Source organism: Rhinoraja longicauda, chromosome 27 (genome assembly GCF_053455715.1).
Source record: "Rhinoraja longicauda isolate Sanriku21f chromosome 27, sRhiLon1.1, whole genome shotgun sequence".
In the NCBI taxonomy this organism is placed as follows: Eukaryota; Metazoa; Chordata; class Chondrichthyes; order Rajiformes; family Arhynchobatidae; genus Rhinoraja; species Rhinoraja longicauda.
Genome location: NC_135979.1, coordinates 23,937,670 through 23,963,503, shown reverse-complemented (window position 1 = coordinate 23,963,503; position 25,834 = coordinate 23,937,670). Strand labels below are relative to the sequence as shown.

Genomic DNA, 25,834 nt, shown 5'->3' with positions numbered 1-25,834 from the left:
CCCTTCTTCAGACCGGTTCAAACGGTGCCACGCTGAAATGGTCGAATAGTGAATCAGCAAAACGATGAAACTGTTCAGCGGTGGAACGGCCCAATCGTGAAACGAGCCAGCGGTGAAGCATTCTCACCTCCATGGTCAAGAATGTTTCATTAAGGTTATCATGTGGACCGACAGCGGATCAATTATTATTATTTTTATTTGCAGCAGCATATCAGGCCTGTAAACTCAATGCACATGGATAATACAGCATAAGCAACAGCCTACAGTAAACACCCCGACTCATGGGCAGATCAGCAGCCCACCTCCAGACATGGATCAGTGCCCACCCTCTGTAGCGAAACCAACTCCACTCCCCCAACAACCCAAATCATTCGATGTCAGACCTAGTGATTGCACCTCCCCACAGTGCGGCGCTCCCTCAGTGCTACCCCTCCCACAGTGCGGCGCTCCCTCAGTGCTACCCCTCCCACAGTGCGGCGCTCCCTCAGTGCTAGCCCTCCCACAGCGCGGCGCTCCCTCAGTACCGCCCCTCCCACAGTGCGGCGCTCCCTCAGTACCCCCCTACATGTGACCCATATCCCTCTATTCCCTGCATATCCGTGTGCAGCATCTGAAAGCATCTCAAAGCCACTGCATTGAAAGGATCTGTGTGGTTTGTGATAGAGGATGTTTCGGGACTGGCTTCAGGATTATTTCTTTGATTAATCCACTTGCTTTATTGTTGGGGCGGCCCTGCCTTCACACAGTGGTGTCCCATTGGTCTTAATCTAAGCTCTTCCATAAATCTCCTGTTGGAAACTCCTGGCCTGATCTGACCTCACTCGCCATTGGTCCCGTACTTGCTCTCCCACAGGCGTCTTAGTCCATCACTGTTGACCGCTCCATCTAAGATCCATCTATTTGGCCCGAATCCCTCAGATCCCAAAGTGCTAAAGTGACAGCGGACCAGGCAACATCTCTGGAGGTCATGGACAGGTGACGTTTAGGCTCGGGACCCTCCTACAGAAACATAGCCTATCCGTTCCCTCCAGAGATGCTACCTGTCCCACTGAGTTACCCAGCACATTGACTAGTATCAGGGGTTAGGAGGGAGAGATAGATCTGGCGTATTAGGGGTTATAGGGTGAGGGCAGGAGAATGGGGTTAGGAGGGAGAGATAGATCAGCCACGATCGAATGGCGGAGTAGACTTGATGGGCCGAATGGCCTAGTTCTGCTATCGCTTAACATTGTGTTCTACAAACTATTCCAACATCTGCATCTCAGATCGACCCTGTCGTCTCTCTCTCTCTCTCTCTCTCTCTCTCTCTCTCTCTCTCTCTGATTGAACCTCCGAGATACCTGGCTCTGCCAGTCCTGGTCCCTCCACCTACCCTCAGCTCTCTCTCTCTCGCTCTCTGTGCAGAGGCAGTGAGTAATCAGGCGGTGGGTGCGGTCTGCCTGAGCTGCCCCTTGTGTGTGGGTGTGGGTGTGTGTGGGTGTGTGTGGGGGGGGGGGGGGGGTAGCGAGGACTGTGTGGATGGACAAATGCTGAGAAGTTGTCACTGCTGCCTTAGTGGGCGGGTCGCTCTCTACATAAAGCAGGTCCCTGGCGGCCGTGGTCGGACACTTGTAGCCGAGTCTCGGCCACACCAAGACATCCCGCGACACACCAGCAAGGTAAGTAAGCGGAGCGCTGGCAGCCGGGTACGGGCTCTGGGGACAGGGTTTACAGGGAGTCCCGGGCAGCAGGTGCCGTGGGTCTTCTCGCCGGACCTCGGCACTGTGCACTTGTGCGGGTTGGGCAGCGGGGAGCCAAGTGCGGGGACTGGAGAGGAGAGGGAAGTGGGGGGCAGGCAGGGGGCAACAGGGAGATAAACGGAGCAGGGGGTGGGGGTGGGTAGGAGGGGTTAGGCGGGGACGGCAGGTAGAGGGGGGGGGGTTTAATGTCCGCAGACACTGGTGTGGATGAGGGGGTGAGGTGTGGGGACTGTCCCGGGGCGCGGGCTCCGGGCGCTGTGTGAGCCGCGGGGAGGGAGCGGGACAGCGGGAGGGTCTGGGTTGTCAGTGGGACGGGGTGGGTTTGGGAGGCGGGGGACTGTGTGGGACACTCTCACACACTCTCGCACACTCTCACACACTCACACGCACTCTCTCACGCACACTCTCTCTCTCTCACACACACTCTCTCGCACACACTCTCTCTCTCGCACACTCTCTCTCTCGCAAACTCCCACTCTCTCTCTCTCTGCCCCGTGTGTTGTAGGAGCGATGTCGATGCCCGCCAGTGTTTGGCTACTTGTGTTGCCGTGCCTGGTCGCCCCGGGGCTGGAGGCGGCCGGTCGCCGTAGCCGCCGGGAGCTGAGTCCGGGTCTACACCGGGCTGGGCTCCGGGACCCGGGCGGCTCCTACTGCCGGCGCCTGGGCGCCTGCTGCCCCGGGCGGGACGACGCCTGCACCGTGCCTTACATCGACACCATCTGCTACTGCGACCTCTTCTGCAACCGCACCGTGTCCGACTGCTGCCCCGACTTCTGGCCCTTCTGCCTGGGCATCCGGCCTCCCTTCCCCGGCGGACATGGTGAGCTGCAGCCCCGGGTGGGGTGGGCCGGGGAGGGGTGGGCAGGGCAGGGTGGCACAGGACGGGTCTGTCAGACGCTGCGTTATTTGCCCCTCGTGTTCTGGCCAGTGGAGGAATCGGGGAAATAGTGGGGGTGTGAGGGCTGGCATCGCATCGATGGGCCGAATGTTCTCCCGCGGGATCTGGTGGTGGGAGGTGCAGGCGAGGCATCCAATCAGTGTTCTCTATCCCCTCTCCTTGTCTGTTTGCAGCCAACTCAATCCACATTCCTATCTATTCCCTCTCCAAAAATGACCTCTGACTGCCAGAGGCCAACCCCCCCCCCCCCCCCTCACACTCACACACACTCGCGGGGTTTCACTGGTGGGAGGCCGGGCCATGTGGCCGGACAGAGAACGTGCGAACTCCCCACAGACAGCACCGGCGGTCAGGATTGAACCCAGGTCTCTGGAGAAAGACACAATCTGCTGCGCTCACCTGTTGCCTGGTGTACCTCACGGGTGGGGCACATTGCCGGGTCTGACTGAACTGATTGAGTGGTGGGTGCCCCGGGTAGAGCTGTTCTCTAGCCCCACTCTGACCTGTATCCCGTCCTCCTAGTTAGACCACTGTCCGGCCTGTGTCTCTGTAATCTTCGATCTACTGGACAAATCAGTGGACAATATCCCTCCCCATCTTCTTTCCATATCGCTGCCTCGGGCTTTACATGGCAGTCCTTATCTGACACCGGTCTGTTGAGGTACCGGTATGTGTGGTGAATGCAAATCCTTTTCCCACTCTAACGATCCTGAGTGATAAACAGAGCCCCCACACCCACTCTGGTACTGTGTGCCGACACAGTGTCCTCCCACACTCCTCAAATTTGTCAACATGGGGTGAGCAATAGCTTTATTTTTCTTATGCTCTGTTCCTTCTCTGCTGAAAGTTTTCTTTACTCTTCCAGAGTGCACGAGGAACGGACTGCAGTATCCCATCGGGGCCACCTACAAAGACAACTGCAATCTGTGGTAAGGACCCTATCTAGTCGATTGCTCTCGACTCCCGTTCAAACTACGCTGGGATTTAGTTTCGTGGAATTTTGCATGTTTTAGATCAGGCTGAACAGTCGGGGTGCAGGAGATTATGGTGATGGAAACATTATCCAACTCTTGTCCAACCTCGGCACGTTAGCCATGTTCTGCACCCGCCCATTGATGGCATTTGAACTTGAAGTGCAATCACAATGGAGATGTTGACACTGTTTGCACGCAACAAGTTCACTTAGAGGGCAAGGTGATAACGATCAGGACTGTTGGAAACGCAAGAACCCGCAGATCCTGGAATCGTTAGCAAACCACAAAGTGCCGACAGAACGCAGCGGGTGGGTCAGCATTTGTGGAGGGGATGCACAGATGATGATTTGGGTCAGGTAGAGTCTGAAGAAGGATCCCAACCTGAAACATCGTCTATCCACCCTCCAAAGATGCTGATTGACCCACTGAATTCCCCCATCAATGAGTGTTTTGTTCAATATTCCAGCATCTACAATTCCTTGTGTCAACACTCTTCTGGCCACAGGGAAGTGTTGCTACTGAGTGAAAGGGGGTTGCAATGATGGAGATGGGGGATGGTTTAGGAAATAGCCTCCACGAAGTAGAGCACAGGGCTCCGAGCACAGCCTAGGCCTGGACTGTTTTTCACCTCAACCCAGGTGAAGCACTGCCTTGGAGCAGCAAGTTCATGCAAGGGGGGGGGGGGGGGTCCAGAGACCCTCCAGGGTTACAGTCGGCAGGTTGCCTGGGAGGCCTCTGGAAGGTCTCCAATACAGGCACTTGGATCCTCACCTCCCTCTGTAGACTGAAGGATGAAGTCTCCTCTTCTAGAGGATGGAGTGTGGGGGATCTCTGACTCCAGCAGCGAGCAACAAACTATGAGGCCCAGTATCGGCATGGAACGGACCTGCGGCTCGGAGGCTGAGGGTGATGGTGGTCCAGTCCCTGACCTCCCGGGGAGCACGTTCAAGGGTCTTGTGTGACGATGTGATTTAAAGTCACAGAAGTTCAGGAACTCAGAGCATGAAGAACAAACCCCGAGTGTTGGCATTTTTCACAGCACAACATCTGGGACCATCAAGATCGGTGAGACTGGTGGTTCTGAGAGTGAATTAGAATGGTTTGTGTCTCAGACAGGTGTGATTGTACATCTTTTCACAGGCAAGTGTTAGATGCTGCATTTATGTTGATGTCACCTGGGGGATCCTGACACTGGGGAGGTTTGAGTGCAGGTGACGTGAGGAGCAAAACCTACCCGTGGGGATGGTGTCATCCAGCCATGCTTGTGAGATGGTTCATCTGCCCTCCACCTGTGCACGCACATGCAACGGACTGCAGATGCTGGAATCCTGAGCAAAACACAAAGTGCTGGAGGAACTCAGAGGGTCGGGCAGTATCTGAGGACTGATTCATGAAAAACCCAGACCTGACACCTCACCTGTCCATTCACTCGCTAGATGCTGCCTGGCCTGATGCTTCCTCCAGCACGTCCTGTTTCGTTCCAACTGCTCGCACCAGTTTGTCGATGTGAATGCTTGTCGCCTCAGTGCTTTACCCAGAGTTGTTGCTGGTCTCTGGCCATTAATGCCTTCCTTCCCAAGTGTTGGCTGGCTAAATGTCATAGTCATACAGCACAGGAACAGAGCCGTCAGCCCAAATAACCCATGCTGACCAAGAGGCCCCATCTAAGCTAGTGGTCTTGTCCCACTGTATCTCTAAAATTTCCCTACCCACGTAGTTGAGCAAATGTCTTTGAAAGTGTAGGAAAGTAACTGCAGATGCTGGTTCAAATCGAAGGCAGACACAAAATGCTGGAGTAACTCAGCGGGTCAGGCAGCATCTCAGGAGAGAAGGAATGGGTGACGTTTCGGGTCGAGACCCTTCTGACCCGAAACATCACCCATTCCTTCTCTCCAGAGATGCTGCCTGTCCCGCTGCGATACTCCAGCATTTTTTGTCCACCTACAATATTCCATGTGCTGCCTCAGCCACAGCATGTACAATTGTAACATAACATCCCAACTTCTATACTATATTCTCGGACTGCTTGTCAATGTACTAAAAACCTCCTACACCACCAGATCTACATGTGATGCTACTTTCAGGGAACCATGTACCAGTACTCCTCGATCCCTCTGCTCTATAACACTTCTCAGGGTCTTGTCCACTGTGATCCAGCCTAGGTTTGACTTCCCTAATGCAACACCACCTTTGAATTAAACTGCTTTAGCCATTCCTCGGCCCACTTGCCCAGCTGATCAAGATCCTGCTGTAATCCCTAATAACCACCTTCATTGTCTATGATGCCAGCTATTTTAGTGTCAGATGATTTAGCATCATCTGCCCAAATTCCATAGATTCTACAAAGGTTCCCACAAGTGCATGCTGGCAAATGTATTGGCCCACTATTACAAAAGGCAGGAGAGGAGAAACAGGAAATTATAGACAAGTTGATCTAACATTAGTCGGAGAGACTATGACCGCCTCTCTTTCTGTGGTGGTGCAGTCCCTGTTGATGCAACAGTGACGTTTAAGGGACTTTTAGATAGGCACATGGATATGCAGGAGTGGTGGGATATGGATCACGTGCAGGGGAGATTAGTTTTACTTGCAATCATGTTAGGCTGGTCCAGGTGGGGTGAGGACTCTGTAAGGACCCAGCCCCGACCGGGGCTGCCGGCTCTGGGCTGCCTCTCGATCCTCATTCACCAGGGCTGTCTGAACCGCATTTAAAACCAAGGCCCGTTGACCTAAAGGCAGCAGCCCGAACATTGACTCTCACCTTCTCCTTGGTATTTAATTATTCCCCCCCCCCCCCGCTGACTACAAGATTGGGAAGCAGCTGTCACATGGTCCCTGCTGCCAGTTGTAGTTAATTGTAAACCAGCAGCTTTGTGTTCACGGTGAAGGCTTCAAATCAACTCCCTCCATGTGTGCAGCCAGTGAGTAATTGCTCTCCATGGCTGGGATCTGGGTGTTGATAGCAAAGCCACTGCTCAACATAGAACAGTGTGGCCCAGGAACAGGCCCACCAGCCCACAATGTCTGAGCCGAACATGATGCCAAGTTAAACGAATTAATGTGATCCATATCAAATATAGACACAAAGTGCTGGAGTAACTCAGCAGGTCAGGCAGCATCTCTCGAGAAAAAGGACGGGTGATGTTTCAGGTCGGGACCCTTCTTCAGACCACATCCCTCTGTTCTCTACATATCCATGTGCTGACCCAAAAGCCTCTTAAACACCACTATCATATCTGCCTCCACCACCATCTCTGGCATTGTTCCAGGCACCTACCACACTCCGTGTTTTAAAAAAAAAAGAAAAAGCCTGGCTCGCACGTCTCCTTTAAACTTTCTCCCTTTCACCTTAAAGCTATGCCCTCCAGTCTTTGACGTTTCCACCCTGAGAGAAAAGGTCCGACTGTCTACCCTGACTATGTCTCTCATCATCTTATAGACTTCTATCAGGTCTCCCCTTGGCTTCTGCGCTCCGGAGAAAACAATCCAAGTTCATGCAGCCTCTCCTTATAGCTAATGCCTTGTAATCCGGTTAATTAGCAAAAACCTCCTCTCCAAAGCCTCCACATCTTCCTTAAAACGGGATGACTAGAATTGCAGAGTTCTCCAGATGCGGCCTGACCAAAGTCCTTTAAATTCACAAAACTTTGACTCTTATAATCAGTGCCCCAGCCATTGACGACATGTACTATTCCCTTCTTTACCACTCTGGAGTTTGTTGTTCTTCATACCATGCATTTGAACAGAGTAAGCTATTGAAATGGGCAGATGTCGGTCTCTCATCTTGGGAGTTCTGGGATTCAGAGTAATGTTGGTTAAACCTTGTTCCTGAGGGGCAGCAGTGCCCCTGATGTTTTTCGCCATGAATCAGTAACGGTGTCATCACCGTGCCTCGGGCTGGCTATCTCTTCCAGCGTTCCTTGGCAGCACCGTTGCAGTCGGGAAGGTCAGATCGCTCAGATGGCTGTGCAGTGGCACTGAGGACAACCACTCTCCCAGTCCCAGGGTACCAGGTGCCGAAAGGAACTGCTGATGCTGGTTTATACTGAAGATAGATACAAAGTGCTGGAGTAACTCAGCAAGTCAGGCAGTATCTCTAGAGAAGAAGGACGGGTGATGTTTCGGGTCGGGACCCTTCAGTCTAGAGGTGTCCAGAACACGCTGTGCTTTACCTGCGATACCAGCTCATCAGATGACTTTGTGTTGGCAGAGGCTGCAGGAAAGGAAGTGAATCACACTTACAACATTTCTCCAACACGATGCAGCAATCAGTTTGTAATGTTGTTGAAGTTGTTCCCAGTAAATAGGTGTGCCTCCCCTGTCTGGGAGAGCCTGGTGCTTGGTGGCAGGCCTTTGCCCCTGTCTGACAGCTTGTAGCTATTGTTTCCCGACATTGTGTACACAACATATACAATACTATACCTACCTCTGGGGGCAGTTGTGTGCCTCCTTGCTAACCGCATCCTGACACCAGGTGTGTTTTTACTTCAAAGAGATTAATTAATATTTTGTAGACTCAGTAGAGAAACATAACTCTCTGCTTGTGCCTATCAGCAAGGACAACTTACAACAATGACTTCCTTACTCCACCCGACCTTAGAGATTGTTAGTACAACTTGGATAACAAAGCTGATTAGTGTCTGAGCCAGTCTTATGCTCAACAGAATGCACACACTGAGAAAGTCAGAGCTGAGGCACAGGAAATAATACTAACACAACTGGAGTGGTGGTAGAGACGGATATTAGTTTTGATTATTGTCACGTGTACCGAGGTACAGTGAAAAGCTTTTGTTGCGTGTTAACCTGTCAGCAGAAAGACTATACGTGATTACATCGAGTCATCCACAGTGTAGACACATGATAAAGGGAATAACATTTAGTGCAAAGGAAAGTCCGATTGAAGATAGTCCAAGGGTCTCTAGTGAGGTAAATAATAGCTCAGGACTGCTCTCTAGTTGCTGATAGGATGATTTAGTTGCCTGATAGCAGCCAGGAAGAGGCTGTGTGCATTTTCACACTTCTGTATTCCTTATCTGATGGGAGATGGGAGAAGAGAGAGTGACTGGGATGAGACTGGTCTTTGATTATGCTGGTGGCCTTGCTGATGGAGTCAATGGAAGGGAGGTTGGTGTGTGTGATGGTCTAGGCTGGGTCCACAATTCTTTGCAATTTCTTGCGGTCGTGGATGGAAGTGTTCCCAAACCGTGCTGTGGTTACCTGATAAAATGCTTTTGTGGCACATCTGTAGAAGTTAGTGAAAGGTGTTGGGTATGTGCCAAACTTCCTACGCCTTCTATGGAAGTAGAGGCATTGGTGTGCTTTCTTAGCCATTGCTTTGATATAGGTGGTTCAGGACAAGTTGCTGGTGATATTTACTCCTCGGTACTTAAAGCCTTTCACTATCTCTATTTCGGTGCCATCAATGCATGCCAGGATATGCTAGAGGCATTTAAAAGGCTTTTGGAAAGGCACATGCATATGTAGGGAATGGAGCAATATGGATCAAGAGCAGACAGAGGAGATTAGTTTAACTTAGCATGTTCGGTGTGGACATTGTGGGCCGCAGAGCATGTTCCTGTGCTGTGCTGTTCTAACTGCAGCACCTACCAACAGTCAGAGGCAGGGCTGGACACTGAGGCTTATTCTATTCTCAGCACAGGTCCTCAACTGCCCACTGGTTGTGTGTTGTACATGTCTAGGTGCTGGCACCGAGCCACATACTGACTGCAGGTACCAGAGGCAGCACCTGTCACATCAAACACAAAGTGCTGGAGGAACTTAGTGGGTCAGGCAGCATCTATGGCGGGAATGGACAGGTGACGTTTCGGGTGGGAACCCTTCTTCAGACTGATTGTAGTTGGGTGGGGATTTCTAAATGGCCTGCTCAATAGAACGACCCCACCTTAAGCTGCAGCTCCAGGTCTAGGTGGCCTCATGTTAAACATCTTCATTAGGCACATGACCCTTGTACTGGTGTGCATGTGTGTGTTTGCAAGTGTTGAAGTCAGACCAGGCGCAGAGCTGGCAACTCCCAAGGTTAGCATTTCAAGGAGAGTCTGGAGAAAGGCTCAATGTGGAAAACATGTTGCTGCATTTCAAATGAGTGGTGAAGCTTTTTCCATCCTTGTTGTGTTTCCAAACCCCGGTCACCTTGTGACCCACCCCTCAGGGATTTCATTGCCTGCTCACAATGTCGCATCATTTCCTTCAGAAAATCCCGGCTCCTTATCTTTTGAACTCCGGCATTCCGTGAGATTTGACAGAGTGCATTTTCAATGTTCCCTCCTATAAAAGGCGAAACAATTCTCAGATTAAGGTGGGAATTCTGTGAAATTTGTAAGAATGCACGCTGATTGTTTACATTGGGTGGTTGATATCTTTATAAGCTGGACCGTCCTCAGACATAAAGCACTGCCCTAGGTATAGAATGAATGATTTGTTCACATCTGTGTGAGCTCCAGTATTTGTTTTACACTACAATTACATCATTTTAACTAGTGATCCACCATATCCCTCCCTTTCTTTACATTTCACTCCCCCTCTTCTTATCCAACAGCCTTTTGTCTACTTTTCACCTCCAGCTTTTTGCCACTTACACCATCCATCTGTCATCACCTGTATCCACCTATCACTTGCCCGGCTTTGTCCTGCTCCCCCATCTCTTTCCCACCCGCTCTCACTCTGAAGAAGAGTCCCGACCCAAAATGTCACCTGTCCATTCACTCCCCAGATAGTTCCTCCAGCATTTTATTTTGCACAGATTCCAGCATCTGCTGTTCTTCATGTCTGCTCTAGCTTTCTTTGGGTGGAATGCTGATAAGGGTGGCATTCATTGACCACGCCAAGTCAACCTTGAGAATCTGACGTGGGGAATGGAATGCTACTGCCTGATTTATTTATTTTTCTCCCCATTCCTGGTTGTCGAGGACTCCTGAAGGGGAATTAGGAATCGGCCATAGCTCCTGGCTTGCCCAGTAATGCTGAAAAATTAATTATTACCAATTTCATTAGCCGCAGCACTCCCTATAAACAGGTGACAGCCCCATTAATATCTATGTATCAACAACGGTATTTATAATTAAAGAACGGCTTTAACTCTTTAAAATATCCCTTAACAGAAACGTTATCGAACAAGATTAGATCGTGCCACATAATAAGTTTGGTGGAGGGAGGATTGAGGTCGAGGTGGGGAGGATGTTCAGCCTCTGGGGGTTGAGCAAATGGAGCGTGTGAAGGCAAGAAGGAGGCGGGTTTGGTGAGGTGCACAATCTAGCTCGGCTCGAGGGGACATTGGTGCTGGTACTGGGAGTGGTTTATTACTGTCAGGTGTACCAAGATAAAGGGAAAGACTCAGTTTTGTGTGTTGTCCGCGCAAATCATACCGTACATGAGCACTATCAAACCATCCATGAGTACATCTGTAGTTCACCAACAGAAAAGGAACAGGGTGCAGAATATGGTGTTTGTGGTCCAGGGAATGTGCAGATTAAAAACAGCACAAGGGCCACAACAAGATGGAGGGCAAGGTCCAAGATTCCAATGACAGCAGGGTAGAAGCTATTCTTGAACATGGTGCTACATGTTTTCGAGCTTTTGTATCATCTCCCTGATGGTGATGGTAGAGAGGAGACAGAATGACGGGGGGTGTATGTGACCCCTGACTACATTGGCAGCCTTCCTGAAGCAGCGTGAAGTGCAGATGGAGTCTATGGTGCCGGGGCTTGTTTGTGTGATAGACCGGGCTACGTCCATATCTCGCGGCACTTTCCTGCAGCCTGCGGCAGAGCAGTTGCCAAACCAAACTGTGGTGCTTACTTTGGGTGTAAGATGGAGGGTGGGACCATCCTGCAGTGTGCTACAATAATCTGATCTCAAACAACAGTGTGGATGGAGTTTCAGCAGCAGATGATCTAAAGCAGAACAGTGGCAGTTTGAGGGCAGGGTAATGGATGGTGATGGATGATGGGGCAGAGGGAGATGCAATTCTCTGGCCATTTGCAACAAAATTCAATTGATCTCAGAAAGCTGTGGGGAACCTGTGGAACGTTTCCCCTTGTTGATTTCTATAGCTTTTGTGTTGATATGTGTACGGTGTGGGGTCTGTGTCTCAGCTCACTGTTCTCCATGCCTCGGAGGGCTTCACATTGAGACAATTCAGTCTATAGTTCTCTGCCCAGGCACCAGACAATAAGCTCCGCACCCTCAGCTCTCCTGTTGCTTGTCCTGCTGCCAGCACTGAGTCCCATGAAGGTCCTCTGCTAAACTCAGGAGAGCCTCGGGCGGTGGAGATGGGCATGGAACGATGCTGGACTCTGGAGGGTGCCAGAGGGTTGAAGGAATGTCCTACCATGGAGCATCTGGACAATTTTAGAAGTTGTATAGTCATGCAGAATGGAAATGGTCCCTTCAGCCCATTAAGTCCATGCTGGCCATAAACCACCCATTGGCAGTGATCCTTAATCTAATTCCATTTCATCCTCTCCACATTTCCATCAACTCCCCCCAGATTCTACCACTCACCCACACACAAGAAGCAGCTTACAGAGGCTGGTTACTGACTTTGGGATGTGGGAGGAATACCTCGTGGTCACGGGGGAGAAAGTGCAGACACTCCACCTCTTCTGCACACTGAGCCCCACCATGCCTGTCCCCGCTGCTGATTGTGCAGTAATCACAGAGCCCTGTTCTACTGCAGACACTACTTGCCCTCATGCAGGTCCTGATTAATTTTGCAGTCATGCCTTGCACTGAGATGGCCAAGTTAAGTAAAACTGTGCCCGTTACCAAAAAAAATGGCATCGGCTCGGTACGGCTTCACCCAGAACTTGCCTGTTCCCACCTCATCTTACCCCTCACTGCCCTGTCCATTGATTGCCATCTCCACCTGTAACTGGGTTCCCGTCCATTCGAAGGATTTGCACTGAGCTTATAAAGCTTTGATTTCAACCCGTGACACTTTGTGTTTAATTCCTTCGATGTGTGTAATATAGAAGAGTTTTCTATTCTCCACTGAATAGTCACTTCCTCAAGGAAGTCATGGAAGTCAGTCAGGCAAGTTATTCTTGTTCTGGAATGTAAGAACAAAAACAATTTAGAGGTAGGAACAGCCCGTTTTGTTCCAATAATCTTTTACCAAAATGTAAATAGCAAGTGGGCAGAAAGTGGTGGGATACTTGCGAAGTGAAGAGATGTGGCCACGGACCAATGAGCAGGCAACAAATTGCTGGAGTGGGAAATGGACAGGTGACATTTTGGATCAGGACCTTTCTTCAATCTGATGGAGCAGAGGGGAGATGGGTGGTAGAAAGAAGTGAGGGGGAGGGGTAGGGGTAGAGCAAGAGCCAGCAAGTGAAAGGTGAATCCAGGTGAAGGGGTGTAAGTAGATCAAGGAGATGGTGATAAGTGGAGACAAACGAGTATAAATCATGGAATCTGGTAAGAAAGGTGGGTGTGAATTGACTGACCTGAGAGAGGGTGGGATGGTGGTGGGAAAATTAGGTGGGGGGAAGCGGGGGTTAGAGAAATGGCATGATACAAAACCTTTATTTATATATATATATATATATATATATATGTATATATATATATATATATATATAGCAAGTGAGTGGGGTCGGGCATGAGGAGTGGGAGGTGAACAATAGGGGGCAACTGGATCATTCTGGCGTGAAGCTGACACAGATTTGATGGGCCAAATGGTCTGCTTCCATGCTCCAACTATTGTGATTCCGTGCGCAAGAATAAACAGGCAAGATATCAATAAAAACTGAGAAGGGTGGAGGCGACGGAGGGTGTGAAAACTGGCAGTGGGGTGAACTGAGTGTTAAGAGGGGGCATTGCTTGGGGCAGATACCTGTGATGGTCTATCAGAGGGGGGTGCAGGTGCGGTTTCAGGGACGAGAGACTTTGGCTGCACGATTAGGGTAGAGAAGATGAAGTTTTTAGAGAAAAGGAGGTTGAGGGGAGACTTGACCTTGGATTATGGGATCATAGCAGGTTTGAATAAAGTGAGCAAAGCCTGTTTGTCAGTTGATGGTCTGAACAAAGAGATATAGATTCATTGAACGAGAGTCCTAAAGCATGGGACCTCGCCCTTATGCCCAACCCGGCCATGCCGACCAGAATGTCTCCCCAAGCTAGTCCCATTTGCCTGCACTTGACCTGCATCCCTCCTAACCTTTCCTGCCCATGTAACTGACGACATGTCTTTTACATTTTGTTATTGTACCTGCCTCAACCATTCCCTCCAGCAGCTCGTTGGCAAGATGGGATGGTGTGAGGGGGAACTGTTATGAGCAGTGAGTGATGATGGACCGAAATCACTGGCCCGGAGTGTGGTCAGAGAGTTGTGAATCTGTGGAATTCTCTGCCTCAGGGCAGTGGAGGCCAATTCTCTGAATACATTCAAGAGAGAGCTAGATAGAGCTCTTAAGGATAGCGGAGTCAGGGGGTATGGGGAGAAGGCAGGAACGGGGTACTGATTGAGAATGATCAGCCATGATCACATTGAATGGCGGTGCTGGCTCGAAGGGCCAAATGGCCTTCTCCTGCACCTATTTTCTATTGTCTATTGTCAAACTGTCAATAAGTTCAGGAGGAAACTGAGTTAGTTCTTGAGGAGACCGAGTGGGGTAATGAGTAACTCTACATGGTCAACAGGGAGTTGGTGTGCTGAACGGTCTTCTCCTGTGTTTAAATGCCTAGTGGCTGTGTATGTGCTGAGACCATGCATTGAAGTCCAGCTTACTTTATTCTTAAGATTAAATTCAGGCTTGTGTCTTTTAAAGTGTGTTGGAGTCCAAGACCATTAATCTTCCTTGACATTTCACGGAGCTCGGCTATTATGGACGTGGAAAAATATGTACATCCTGGATAGGGAGGGGCAAATGGCTTGAAATGGAAGGAATGAAGGGCAGTTGTACATTTGTGAATCTCATCAGTGAGTGACGGAGAGTCAAGGATCATTAGAGCTCGGGATTTATTTGCAAAGGCATCGGTGCTCATTAAGTGACCGTGTTTCTGCTCTGCAGTGAAATGAGCCCGTGAAGGAGGAATGAGTGGACCGGTAATGCCCCATTAACTAGCATAACCTTGCATGATAAATGGTCACAACAAAGTGGCTAGCCCCAGCCAAAACACGATAACTATGAACACGTAACAGCGGCTGGAATTCCAAACAAACCTTTCCTTAAAAGGAGCCCCTTCCGACTTCTCCCACGGAATGAGGGGAGAGATCAGTGAAAATTGAACTTTAGCACTGCAAGGAAAACAAATTAACCATTGAGAAGATGGATCATAAAATTAAAAAAACCCATTATAAATACTTCTCAGAATTAATAGAATTGAACAGCCCACCCACACCCTCATCTCCATCACCCCAATTGATAGGACACTCATTATTATGCACTCTCTTTAACACGTGGAGACAACATCCTAATACCTTATTAACAAAATACTGGTTAGATCACGACCACTGAAATATTCTCCTCATAACCCTCCCCGTGTACTGTGCACAGTTTTGTGCCCCTCATTTAAGATGAGAAAGATCAGCATTGGAGGCAGTCCAAAAGAGATTCCACTCAGCTAATTCCTCAGTTGAGGGTGTTGTCATATGGCGTGGAAACAGATCCTTCGGCCCAACTTATCCATACTGACCAAGATGCCGCATCTACACTAGTCCCACCTGCCCATGTTAGGCCCATATCTAAACCTTTCCTTTCCATTTACCAGTTTAAATGTCTTTTAAATTCTGCAAAAGTACCTGCCTCAACTACCTTCTCTGGCAGCTTGTACCTACCACTTTCTGAGTGAAAAAGGTGCCCCTCAGGTTCCTATTAAATCCGATGTCCTCGGGTTCTTGATTCTCCTACTTTGCAGTCACCCTATCTATTCCCATGATCTTACACATCTAGTGTAAAATCAGCCTCCTGTGCTCTGTGGAGTAATGTCCTAGCCTGCACAATCTTTCCCTATAGCTCAGGTCTTTAAGCAGGTGTCATCTTCGTACAACTTCGCTGCACTTCTTTCAGTGCTTTCACGTATGAGGGGTATCTTGAACAAGGGGACATTGTTACAAGATTGGGGGGGCATTCAAACCTACCATTCAATCATTGCTGATCTATCTTTCCCTCTCAACCCATTTCTCCTGCCTTCTCCCTGTAACCCCTGATGCCCTTACTAATCAAGAAACTATCAATGTCCACATTAAAAATACCAAATGACTTGGCCTCCACAGCCGTCTGTGGCAATAAATTCCACAGATTTACCTCCCTGTGCCTAAAGAAATTCCTCCTCATCTCCATTCTAAATGTATGCCTTTTTATTCTGAGACTGTGGCCCTCTGGTCCTGGGCTCTCCCACTACTGGAAACATCCTCTCCACATCCACTATCTAGGCCTTGACCAATAACTCCATTGATTTGTATGGCCCAGTTTGATACCAAATGCAACAATGCTTTAGAGCAACTGAAGGGATGAAGTGTAAAGAGGCCCAAAGGTGACAAACTTCCCCATATCCTGGCACTCAGTCAAGGGCGATGGGCACTCTGCCAGTAACTGGTGAACTTTCCCCCGGGCACGTATCAGCAGCCCAGACCACCAGCTCAGCTCGGGATGGCCGGCACTTTAAGATTCACTCCCATAGCACAGGTAGAAGCAGCCAGCACCCACGAGATATGTTAGTACAAACAATGTTAGGCTTCTAAATACGGCTGTTTTGCTCCCAGTGGAAGCGGGGCTGGATGTGGACAGTTGCCTGTGAAAATGCAGTAGGGTGACCTCTTGGTTTAGCCCCACACTGAGCTTCCCATAAGCGGAATAACAGTGAGACTTACATTTATAGAACAGTTTTCATAACCTCAAACTCCCAAAGAAGCATTCTTCGCGGAGTTGTCAGTTTTATAATGTGGGACACAGTGAGTTCTCCACGTAGTAATGTAACGAGTTTGCTAATGGAGGATGGGCATTAAAGGGGCAGCTGGGGGAACGCCTGGAGTCAAGAGTGGTTTATGGTCATAGGTCCAGAAACAGAACAATGAAGATTTTATTTTTAAGGGTCATTGAGTCATAACACCACCACCACCAACCCAGCGCACTGTTATCCTTCCTTCATGCCTGGAACTATGCAATAAAGGAGTCCATCTGGCCCATTCTGCTTAGAGTCATAGTGTCATACGGCATTTAAACAGCCCACCTCATCTATGTTGACAAAGGTGCCCCATCCATGCCCATCCCATTTGCCTGCGTTTGGCCCATGTCCCTCTCAAACTTTCCAATCATGTAGCCATCCAAGTGTCTTTTAAATGCTGTTACAGTTCCTGCCCCAACTACCTCCTCAGGCAGCTTGTTCCATAAGCCCACCACCCTTTGAATGAAAAAGTTACCCTTCAGGTTCATATTAAATCTTTCCCTTCTCACTTTAGACCCATGTTGTCTGGTTCCTGATTCCCCTACCCTGGGTAAGAGACGGTGAGCACCCTCTGTCTATTCCCCTCTTGATTAGTCAATAGTCAATAGTCAATTTATTTGTCACATACACATAAATGCGCAGTGCAATGAAAAAGTACCCACAGTCCAACAATAAGACCAATAAAAATAAGCAATAACACACACAATCACAACCAACATAAAACAAAAAAAAGAAACACAGTGAGTCTCCTCCAGTCACCTCCTCACTGTGATGGAAGGCCAGAATGTCTTTTCTCTTCCCCTGCCGTCTTCTCCCGCGGTCAGGCTGTTGGAGTTGCCACGTCGGGGCGGTCGGGGCGGTCGGGGCTCCCGACATTAAAACCCCCGCCGGGCAGAGCAAATCCCGCGACCTGTTCCCGGCCGTGCCGGACGGTGAAAGGTCCGCGGCGGGCCGACCCAAGCCCCGCGATCCGGGGCGGGCGAAGCCGCTGCCGGAGCTCCTGATGTCGGCCCCCACCCAGGGGGCTGCGAGCTTCCGACGTCCACGCGACCCGTGATTTGATACTCCCTTGTCCCTGTGGGGCTGTATTTGTTTGCCTGGGAACTGTCCCTTGGCACTGTATTGTACTAAGTGCCTGAATTATGGCCTTGGTCAATAGTGGGACTTGAACCTTCAGCCCTGAAGTGACAACGGAGCCTCTCTACTCTGTGTTCTTGGATGGAAGTGGCAGGGCTCATGCTGCCTGCTCTCTGTTCACAACACACCGCTGAGAAGTGGATATATGTGCAGGCAGGTGGGTGATCCGGTTAGCTCTGCCCATGTTCCTAGCAACAGTTTTTGTGCTTCCTGTTTATCTTTTAAAGAATAACTTTTCGGCGATCCATTGTAAAGGCTCTTCCGACAAGTTGTCCAAACGTAACAAAGGTGGCGATTACAAACCTGCTGGGGAAAATATTTTAATTAATTCTCTTAATCTTGCACCAATTCTTGTAAATCATCTCCCTCTACTTATCTGAGGAGAGATAGGCCCTTTTGTCACCATCAAAGCTTCTCGGAATTTTATAAATCAACTTTAATTCCTGCACCACAGCAAAAACAAACATCCACTATCTAATCTTTCCTCCTAGCTGAAATTCTTTTGATCTGTAAACTGGTCCTATTGCAATAACATTGTTCCCGCACTGTGGTGTCCTAGTCTCTGCAGTACTTCAAGCTGATGATAATTTGTGTTTTACATAGTTCTAGCAGAACTTCACTGATTCAAACACTCGGCCAATAAAGGCAGATGTCTGGAGCAAAACATGTCTGGAGGAACTCAGTGGGTCAGGCAGCATCTGTGGCGGGAATGGACAGGCAATGTTTGGGGTCGGGACCCTTTGTCAGACTGATTGTAGTAGGGGGAAGAGCTTGAAAAGAGAGGTCGGGGTAGGACAAAGCCTGGCACATGAAAAATGGGTACAGATGAATGGTGGGGAGGGGGAGGAGGTGAGTGGTCAGATGGGTGGAGTAAGTGACAACGGCTAGAGGTGAATAGGAGACAAGAGGGTGTCAGATAAGGGGACGAGAGGGGGAGTGAAATGTAAATCCGGGGGGGGGGATATGGGAGGGGATGGTGGTGAAGGGGATGAGGTGCAGGATAATGAGAAATGGATAATGAGGGGCAGGGTAATGCCTCATGGATGCACACACTTATTGAGTCCGGTGTGTTTATATTGAAGCACAGCATGGTGGAGAGTGTGCCCAGTGTGACAACCGGACTGCGTCTCCAAACAGGGAGCAGGTAAAAGGGCAGGGAAGAGTTAAGAGGATGTTGCCAGGACTCGCGGGGCTGAGGTTGGGCAGGCTAGGACTTTATTCCTTGAAACGCAGGAGGCTGAGAGGTGATCGTACAGAGATGTATAAAATCATGAGGGGAATAGATGGGGTAAATGCACAGTCTTTTACCCAGAATTGGGAAATTAAGAAACAGAAGACATAGGTTTAAGGTGGGAGGGGAAAGATTTAATAGGAATCTGAGGGGCAGCCTTTTGATTCAGGTGGTGGGTGTATGGAAAGAGCTGTCAGAGGAGGTAGTTGAGGCAGGTACTATATCAACATTTATCAGACGTGGTGCTTGAGATGGAGCCACTGGATTATGCAGGGAGTTATCAGAGGGCCTTGCACCCGGCTGGCTTCAGGGCTGCTTCACTCGGAGGCCTCTGGCCGTGATGCGGGTGGAGTAACGATGTCCTCGCTGTGTTTCCTCAGCACCTGTAGCAGCGGCCGCTGGGCGTGTGAGCAGCACGCATGTCTCATCAATGAGGAAATGATCAGTCACGTCAACCAAGGCAACTTTGGGTAGGTGTCATGCTTCAAGAGCAATCGCAACGTTGAGGCACGAGCTGTTGTTTAAATAATGTTACCCGTGAGTGTGAATGTGTGCCTGCTGTGCGTACATGGGGCATAAAATAGTACAGCGCAGGAGCACACTCACCTGCCCACTATGTCCGTGCCAAACATGGCCAAGTTAAACTAATCTCCTCTGCCTGCACGTGATCCATATCCCTCCATTCCCTGCATATCCATGTGTCTATGTAAAAGCCTCTTAAATGCCACTGTTCTATCAGCAACATTCATTGCTTCTATATCTGTACATCACACTGTAACGTCACTCACATGGAGAGCATGTGCTTGTGTGTGTGTGTGTATATGTGTGTCTGTCTGTGTGTGTCTGTCTGTGTGTGTCTGTCTGTGTGTGTGTGTGTCTGTCTGCGTGTGTGTGTCTGTGCGTATCTCTGTCTGTCTGCATCTCTGTCTGTCTGCCTCTGTCTGTCTGCCTCTCTGTCTGTCTGCCTCTCTGTCTGTCTGCCTCTCTGTCTGTCTGCCTCTCTGTCTGTCTGCCTCTGTCTGTCTGCCTCTGTCTGTCTGTCTCTGTCTGTCTGCCTCTCTGTCTGTCTGCCTCTCTGTCTGTCTGTCTGCCTCTCTGTCTGTCTGTGTGCCTGTCTGACTGTGCCTGTCTGACTGTGCCTGTCTGACTGTGTGCCTGTCTGACTGTGTGCCTGTCTGACTGTGTGCCTGTCTGACTGTGTGCCTGTCTGACTGTGTGCCTGTCTGACTGTGTCTCTGTCTGACTGTGTCTCTGTCTGACTGTGTCTCTGTCTGACTGTGTCTCTGTCTGACTGTGTCTCTGTCTGACTGTGTCTCTGTCTGACTGTGTCTCTGTCTGACTGTGTCTCTGTCTGACTGTGTCTCTGTCTGACTGTGTCTCTGTCTGACTGTGTCTCTGTCTGACTGTGTCTCTGTCTGACTGTGTCTCTGTCTGACTGTGTGTGTCTGTCTCTGTCATGGCTATTACTGATGTATGTAACCAGAGAAGTGAGAAGCCAGGTGCACTGTCGATGTCGACGCGCAGTGTGAGGGCTGGAGTTCAGCATTGCCCACGGGGGCCTCCGCTGGCCAGTCTTAAAAAAACGGCTGTGCAAAGATGAAATGTCTATTCATTCCCACAGATTCCCCCCCCCCCCCCCCCCCCCCCCCCCCGGTCTCCTCATGTCCCACTGCTCTCTCCTGGGGCAGCAAGGGGAACACTGCCCTCCGTAGATTCACTCTGGGCCGTGCTGTGGAGAGCTCCTGCTTCAACGTGATTCTGGATCAGAAGCAGACTCCTCCCACTTTGGGCTCTGGCCTGACACAAATTGGCAGTCGGTGTTGCCTTTTGGTCAGGAGAGGGTCCCCCAGTGGGGGTCCCTCTACGCAGGGATTCTGCCCCTCTACATTGGGGACCTGTGGTGGAGGGTACTGCACCGAGGAGTCCCTTGCGACCTGTTTCTCTCGCGGTTCACACTCGCCAGCTGCCTGCCACTTGTGCGGGCTGGAAGAGTCTGTGTACCACGTGTATATGGAGTGTGTGAGTCTGTGTACCACGTGTATATGGAGTGTGTGAGTCTGTGTACCACGTGTATATGGAGTGTGTGAGTCTGTGTACCACGTGTATATGGAGTGTGTGAGTCTGTGTACCACGTGTATATGGAGTGTGTGAGTCTGTGTACCACGTGTATATGGAGTGTGTGAGTCTGTGTACCACGTGTATATGGAGTGTGTGAGTCTGTGATCCATGTGTATATGGAGTGTGTGAGGCTGCAGCCCCTGTTCCAATATCTAAAGGGGCTGCTCCTTGCCTTCTGGCTGAACTTCACACCCACCATCCTCATCTTTGGCCACCCTGTGCACAGGGGGAGGGTGGGGCCGAGGGTGTCCTGGTTGGGTTGCTCCTGGGCCTGGCCAAGCTGGCCATCTGCCAGTCACGGTGCCAGGCGGAAGAGGGTTCTGCCCGAGCCGGCTGCCTGCCCCGTTTCTGGGATTACGTCCGTGCCCAAGTGGTACTTGAGAGGGACTACGCACTGTCCACGGGCATCCTGGGGGATTTCCGGGACCGTTGGGCTCCGCGGGGGGTTGAATGCATTTTCAATAAGGATTGTAATGTCGTTGTACAGTAGTTTATTTAGTGTATTTGTTTGTCCTGTATTATGCTGGTGGGTTTTGTTTTGATTTATTCTGTACTGTAAATACTATTGTAAATAATTGATTAAATCATTTTTGTGGTTTAAAAAACTGGGCTGTGGCCTTATGACCTTTGGCCTTTCACCTGGGCTTCACAAAGGGAGGCACAAGGAACTGCAGGTGCTGGGATTTTAAGCAAAAAAAAGTGCTGGAGGAACACAGTGGGTCAAGCAGCATCTGCAGAGGGAATGAACAGACCCGTGTTTTAGGTCGGGACTCTCCTTCTCCAATCTGTCGGAAGGATCACCTGTTCATTCCCTCCACAGATGCTGCCCGACCTGCTGAGCTACACCAGCACTTTGTGTGTGGTTTTTTTCTCACTGTTCTCATTTCTGTCCGGACAGATGGAAAGCTTCAAACTACAGCCAGTTCTGGGGACTGACCCTGGATGAAGGGATCCGGTATCGACTGGGCACCCAGCGGCCCTCCAGCACCATGCTGAACACGAACGAGCTGAATGTAAGGCCACTGGTTGGGGTGCTGGGGGCCACTAATATAATATAAGGTGTTAAGAACTTTTGTAATTACCAACTTTCAATTCTGCACCTAAAGGAGGATATCACAGGCTTGGCGTCAGAATGTAAAGATGACATAGAATGGGAGTATTGACCAAGGAAGAGTGATTAAGTAGATATGGTTCAAACTGGCTAATGTTTATGAAAATAAGAGGAGATATCATTGAAAGGTTCAGGGGCATTGAGGGGGTTGATGCTGCCTCCAATGAGAGAGTCTATCTAGAACAAGGGGACATGGTCCCAAGGGAAAGAGTTGGTCGATCAGACTGAGCTGTGGGGGTTAATCAATGCAGGGGGTTGGAGATCTCTGTAGATGTTTGGCTCAGGACTCCGGGTGCTCAGACATTGATTATTATCAAGGCTGGAATCGAGAGATGGGTTGGAATTGGAGTTTAGGAGGTGGACACGATACCACCCATGAGTGATGGCGCGTCCACTGATGGCCGTGTCCTGCTCTCATTACAGGTGAACATGGACAGGAACGATATCCTGCCCAAGTATTTCAACGCATCAGATAAATGGCCGGGGATGGTCCACGAACCCCTGGACCAAGGCAACTGTGCGGCGTCCTGGGCCTTCTCCACAGCAGGTAACAGCTCCACTGGGTACGTGAGGGGGGGGGGGGGGGGGGGGGACAGTGATGTAGAAGGGGGGGAGGGGGTAGTGATTTCTGAACGTGGGGGACAGTGATGTCGCGGCATGAGTAGGGGTCTCACAATTTGGGGGGGGGGGGTGATGACCCAGATAGGGAGCCCGGTTCTTCAGCAAGAGGGGGTGATGTCTCAGCAGGGGATGGTGGGTGGTCTCGGCGAAGTGGGGGTGGTCCCAGTGAAGAGTCTGTGGGTGAGGGGGGGGGGGGGAAGTCTCGATGAAGGGGGTGATGTTTCGGCCATTGTGGTGGGGAGGTCTCTCGGCCACAGGATGACGTGCAGACCACACCTGACGCCCCTCTCTCCCCCTCCCCCTTGCTCTCCAGCCGTGGCTTCGGACAGAATCTTCATCCAGTCCATGGGTCACATGAAGGCGGCCCTGTCACCACAGAACCTCATCTCCTGCAACAGGCGGAGGCAGCACGGTTGCAATGGCGGCCGCATGGACGGGGCCTGGTGGTACCTCCGACGTCGAGGGTGGGTACACTGGGCGGCCGGGGTGGGGTGGGGTGGGGTGGCAGAGCACCAACATTCCTGGCCCACACGCCCAACATCCTCCGCACTCGGCCATTCTCTCTCTTTGCCACCTGGCGTGGGTACGTGGTGCTGAACCGTACGGGTATCAGGAAAGTCTCACACACCACACTGGGCTCTGTCACCCACGCCACCCCTTCAAACACCTGACAACAGGTAGCCATTTAATATTCCATCGTTCAATAGGACTCTGCAGCTTTAGACTTTACAGATACAGCGTGGAAACAGGCCCTTCGGCCCACTGAGTCCGCGCCGACCTGCGATCAGCCCGTCCACTGGCCGCTATCCTACACACTAGGGACAATTAACAATTTTATCGAAGCCAATTAACCTACAAATGTCTTTGGAGTGTGGGAGGAAACCGGAATAACCGGAGAAAACCCACGCGGTCACAGAATGCTGCCATGATTAGAAGGTGTTTGCTATAAGGAGAAGGTGGACTAAAGTTGGACTATTTTCTCTGGAGCGTCAGAGGCTGAAGGGAGACCTGGTAGAAGTATATAAAATTATAAGAGGCATAGATCGGGTAAACACAGAACCTTCTTGGAAATGTCCAAACAACAGTGCGCATAACTTTAAGGTGAGAGTGGCAAAGTGGAAAGAAGATGTGAGGGGCTAGTTTAATTTTACACAGAGAGTGGTGGGTGCCTGGAACGCACTGTTAAGGGTGGTGGTGGGAGGCAGATATGATAATAGTGTTTAACAGACTTGTAGATAGGCACATGGATATATGGAGAATGGAGGGATATGGATCACGTGCAGGCAGAGGAGACTAGTCTAACCTGCCATCATGTTCAGCATGGACATTGTGGGCCGAAAAACCGTTCCTGTGCTGTGCTGTACTGCTCTGTGGTTTAAAGCCGGTATTTACTCTTGATTTATTTGGGATTAACCGTGTTATGTGAAGTCATTGCATCCCATCTCATCAGTGGAGCAGCCTCACCTCGAGCTGTCAGCTTTGATGCTGCTCATACGCTTGATGTCCTGGCCCTTGAACACAGGACGTGTTTGCTGCTTATGTAGAGGCATGTCCACAGACTATTGAGGAAGGCAGCTAACTTGCATTCACACAGCCTCAGCTGCACTTTGCTGCTTTGAAGTCCTCTGATGTGTAATCATTGTTTAATGTGGGGAACGCAACAGTGCGCTTGCACAAAGCAAGTTCTCACAAATAATGTGACAGTGATGGGTCATCTGTGTCAGTGACGTTGGTTAAAGGATGAATCTTGAGCTGCCCCGGCCTTTTGCCAATGCTGTCAAGTAATCTTTCACATCCGAGAGCAGACATGAACTTGATGTGATGTCTTGTCCAAAAGAGGGGGTAAGGGCAATGCAGGCACAAGGAACTGCAGATGTTGGAATCTGGAGCAAAACACAAAGTGCTGGAGGAACTCTGCGGGCCAGACATCATTTGTGCAGTGAATGGACAGGCGACATTTCAGGTCAGGATCCTTCTTCAGACTGATTAGGGAAAAGAAAACTGGAGCAGAGAGGTAGGACGGAACAAATCCTGGCAAGTGATGGATGGGTGGTTACAGATGAGGAGGGTTTGATTGGTAAAGGAGAGGAGAGGAGTGAATTGTAAGGCGAGAGGAAGAGATTAAAGTGGAAAGGGGATTGCAGCACCTGCAGTGCCTTGTATCTACTGGGTGATAGGTGGATACTGGGAAGGAGGGTTTGATCGGTAGTAGGGTGGAGTAAGGGACAAAGGCTAGAGGTGAAAGGGAGACAAAAGGGCATTGGACATGGAGAGCAGACGAGTGAAATATAAGGCCCGGGGGGAGGATATAGGTTGATAGTGGACAAGGGAGGGGAAAGAGGTAGTCAAAAGGGAGAAGGGAGTTAAAAGAAGCCTGTGGATGGGAGATGAGTGTATGGAGGAGGGGGAAGGGCTGCATTGAGATAGTGCCCTAGATCTTTGGTGTGGGTTTCTGGAGCAGGATCAACCATCATTTCCGTCCATACCCAGAAACATGGGTGGTGCCTACCAATGGGTGAATACTCTTGCCGTAGACATTTAGCCACTTGGAGTGTGAATCAGCGAAGGGATATGGTTGGAAATTCCTGGCAAAGCTGTGCCACTGCTGAGGGGAAGGGCCGTCGCTGAGGGGAGCTAGAGTACCGTGTGAGGAGACGGTCATTTGGAAAGGGCCAGGCTGCGGGAGCACCAAACACGCGGGTGATTGTGGAGCTAGTGCTGCACTGTGTCCATGGCACTGAATCTCTGATCAGATATCAGAGGGGACCTCTCCACTATCCTCCCCCTCCCTCCTCGCTCTGCAACAGGATCTCCACAGCTGGCGAGTCCTGGGGCTGAGATCCTGCCCCACTCCTCACTCACCACTGCTGGGATAAGCGATCACGGCAACTCCGTAGTTCTGTCACCAGGAACAGTGGCCGCTTCCTGTCTTTCACTCTTCTCCATCCCTGCTGCTGTATGTCTTCTTTCTTCCTCTCTTGATTTGTGCCTATTCGGTGAAATGACTCATTTATCCCGTGGATCTGTTGTAAGAATTCGGGCTTCAATGCATGAATAAACCAGAAGTGATTATTAATGTGAATATTTCACCTGCATAGC

The 25,834-nt window shown here is 50.2% G+C and overlaps 1 protein-coding gene across 1 annotated transcript in view; it reads left to right on the top strand.

Moving 5' to 3' along the window:
• The first annotated feature begins 1,584 nt into the window (after positions 1-1,584).
• The window catches only part of tinagl1 (tubulointerstitial nephritis antigen-like 1), a 37,894-nt gene continuing 13,644 nt past the window's right edge, over positions 1,585-25,834 (top strand). Inside the window, exons 1-7 of the mRNA XM_078422849.1 lie at positions 1,585-1,658; positions 2,245-2,559; positions 3,503-3,566; positions 19,266-19,355; positions 21,902-22,016; positions 22,538-22,661; positions 23,049-23,199. Of these exons, the coding sequence (XP_078278975.1) occupies positions 2,250-2,559; positions 3,503-3,566; positions 19,266-19,355; positions 21,902-22,016; positions 22,538-22,661; positions 23,049-23,199 (854 nt within the window). The 5' untranslated portion in view covers positions 1,585-1,658; positions 2,245-2,249. The remainder of the gene's footprint in view (positions 1,659-2,244; positions 2,560-3,502; positions 3,567-19,265; positions 19,356-21,901; positions 22,017-22,537; positions 22,662-23,048; positions 23,200-25,834) is intronic.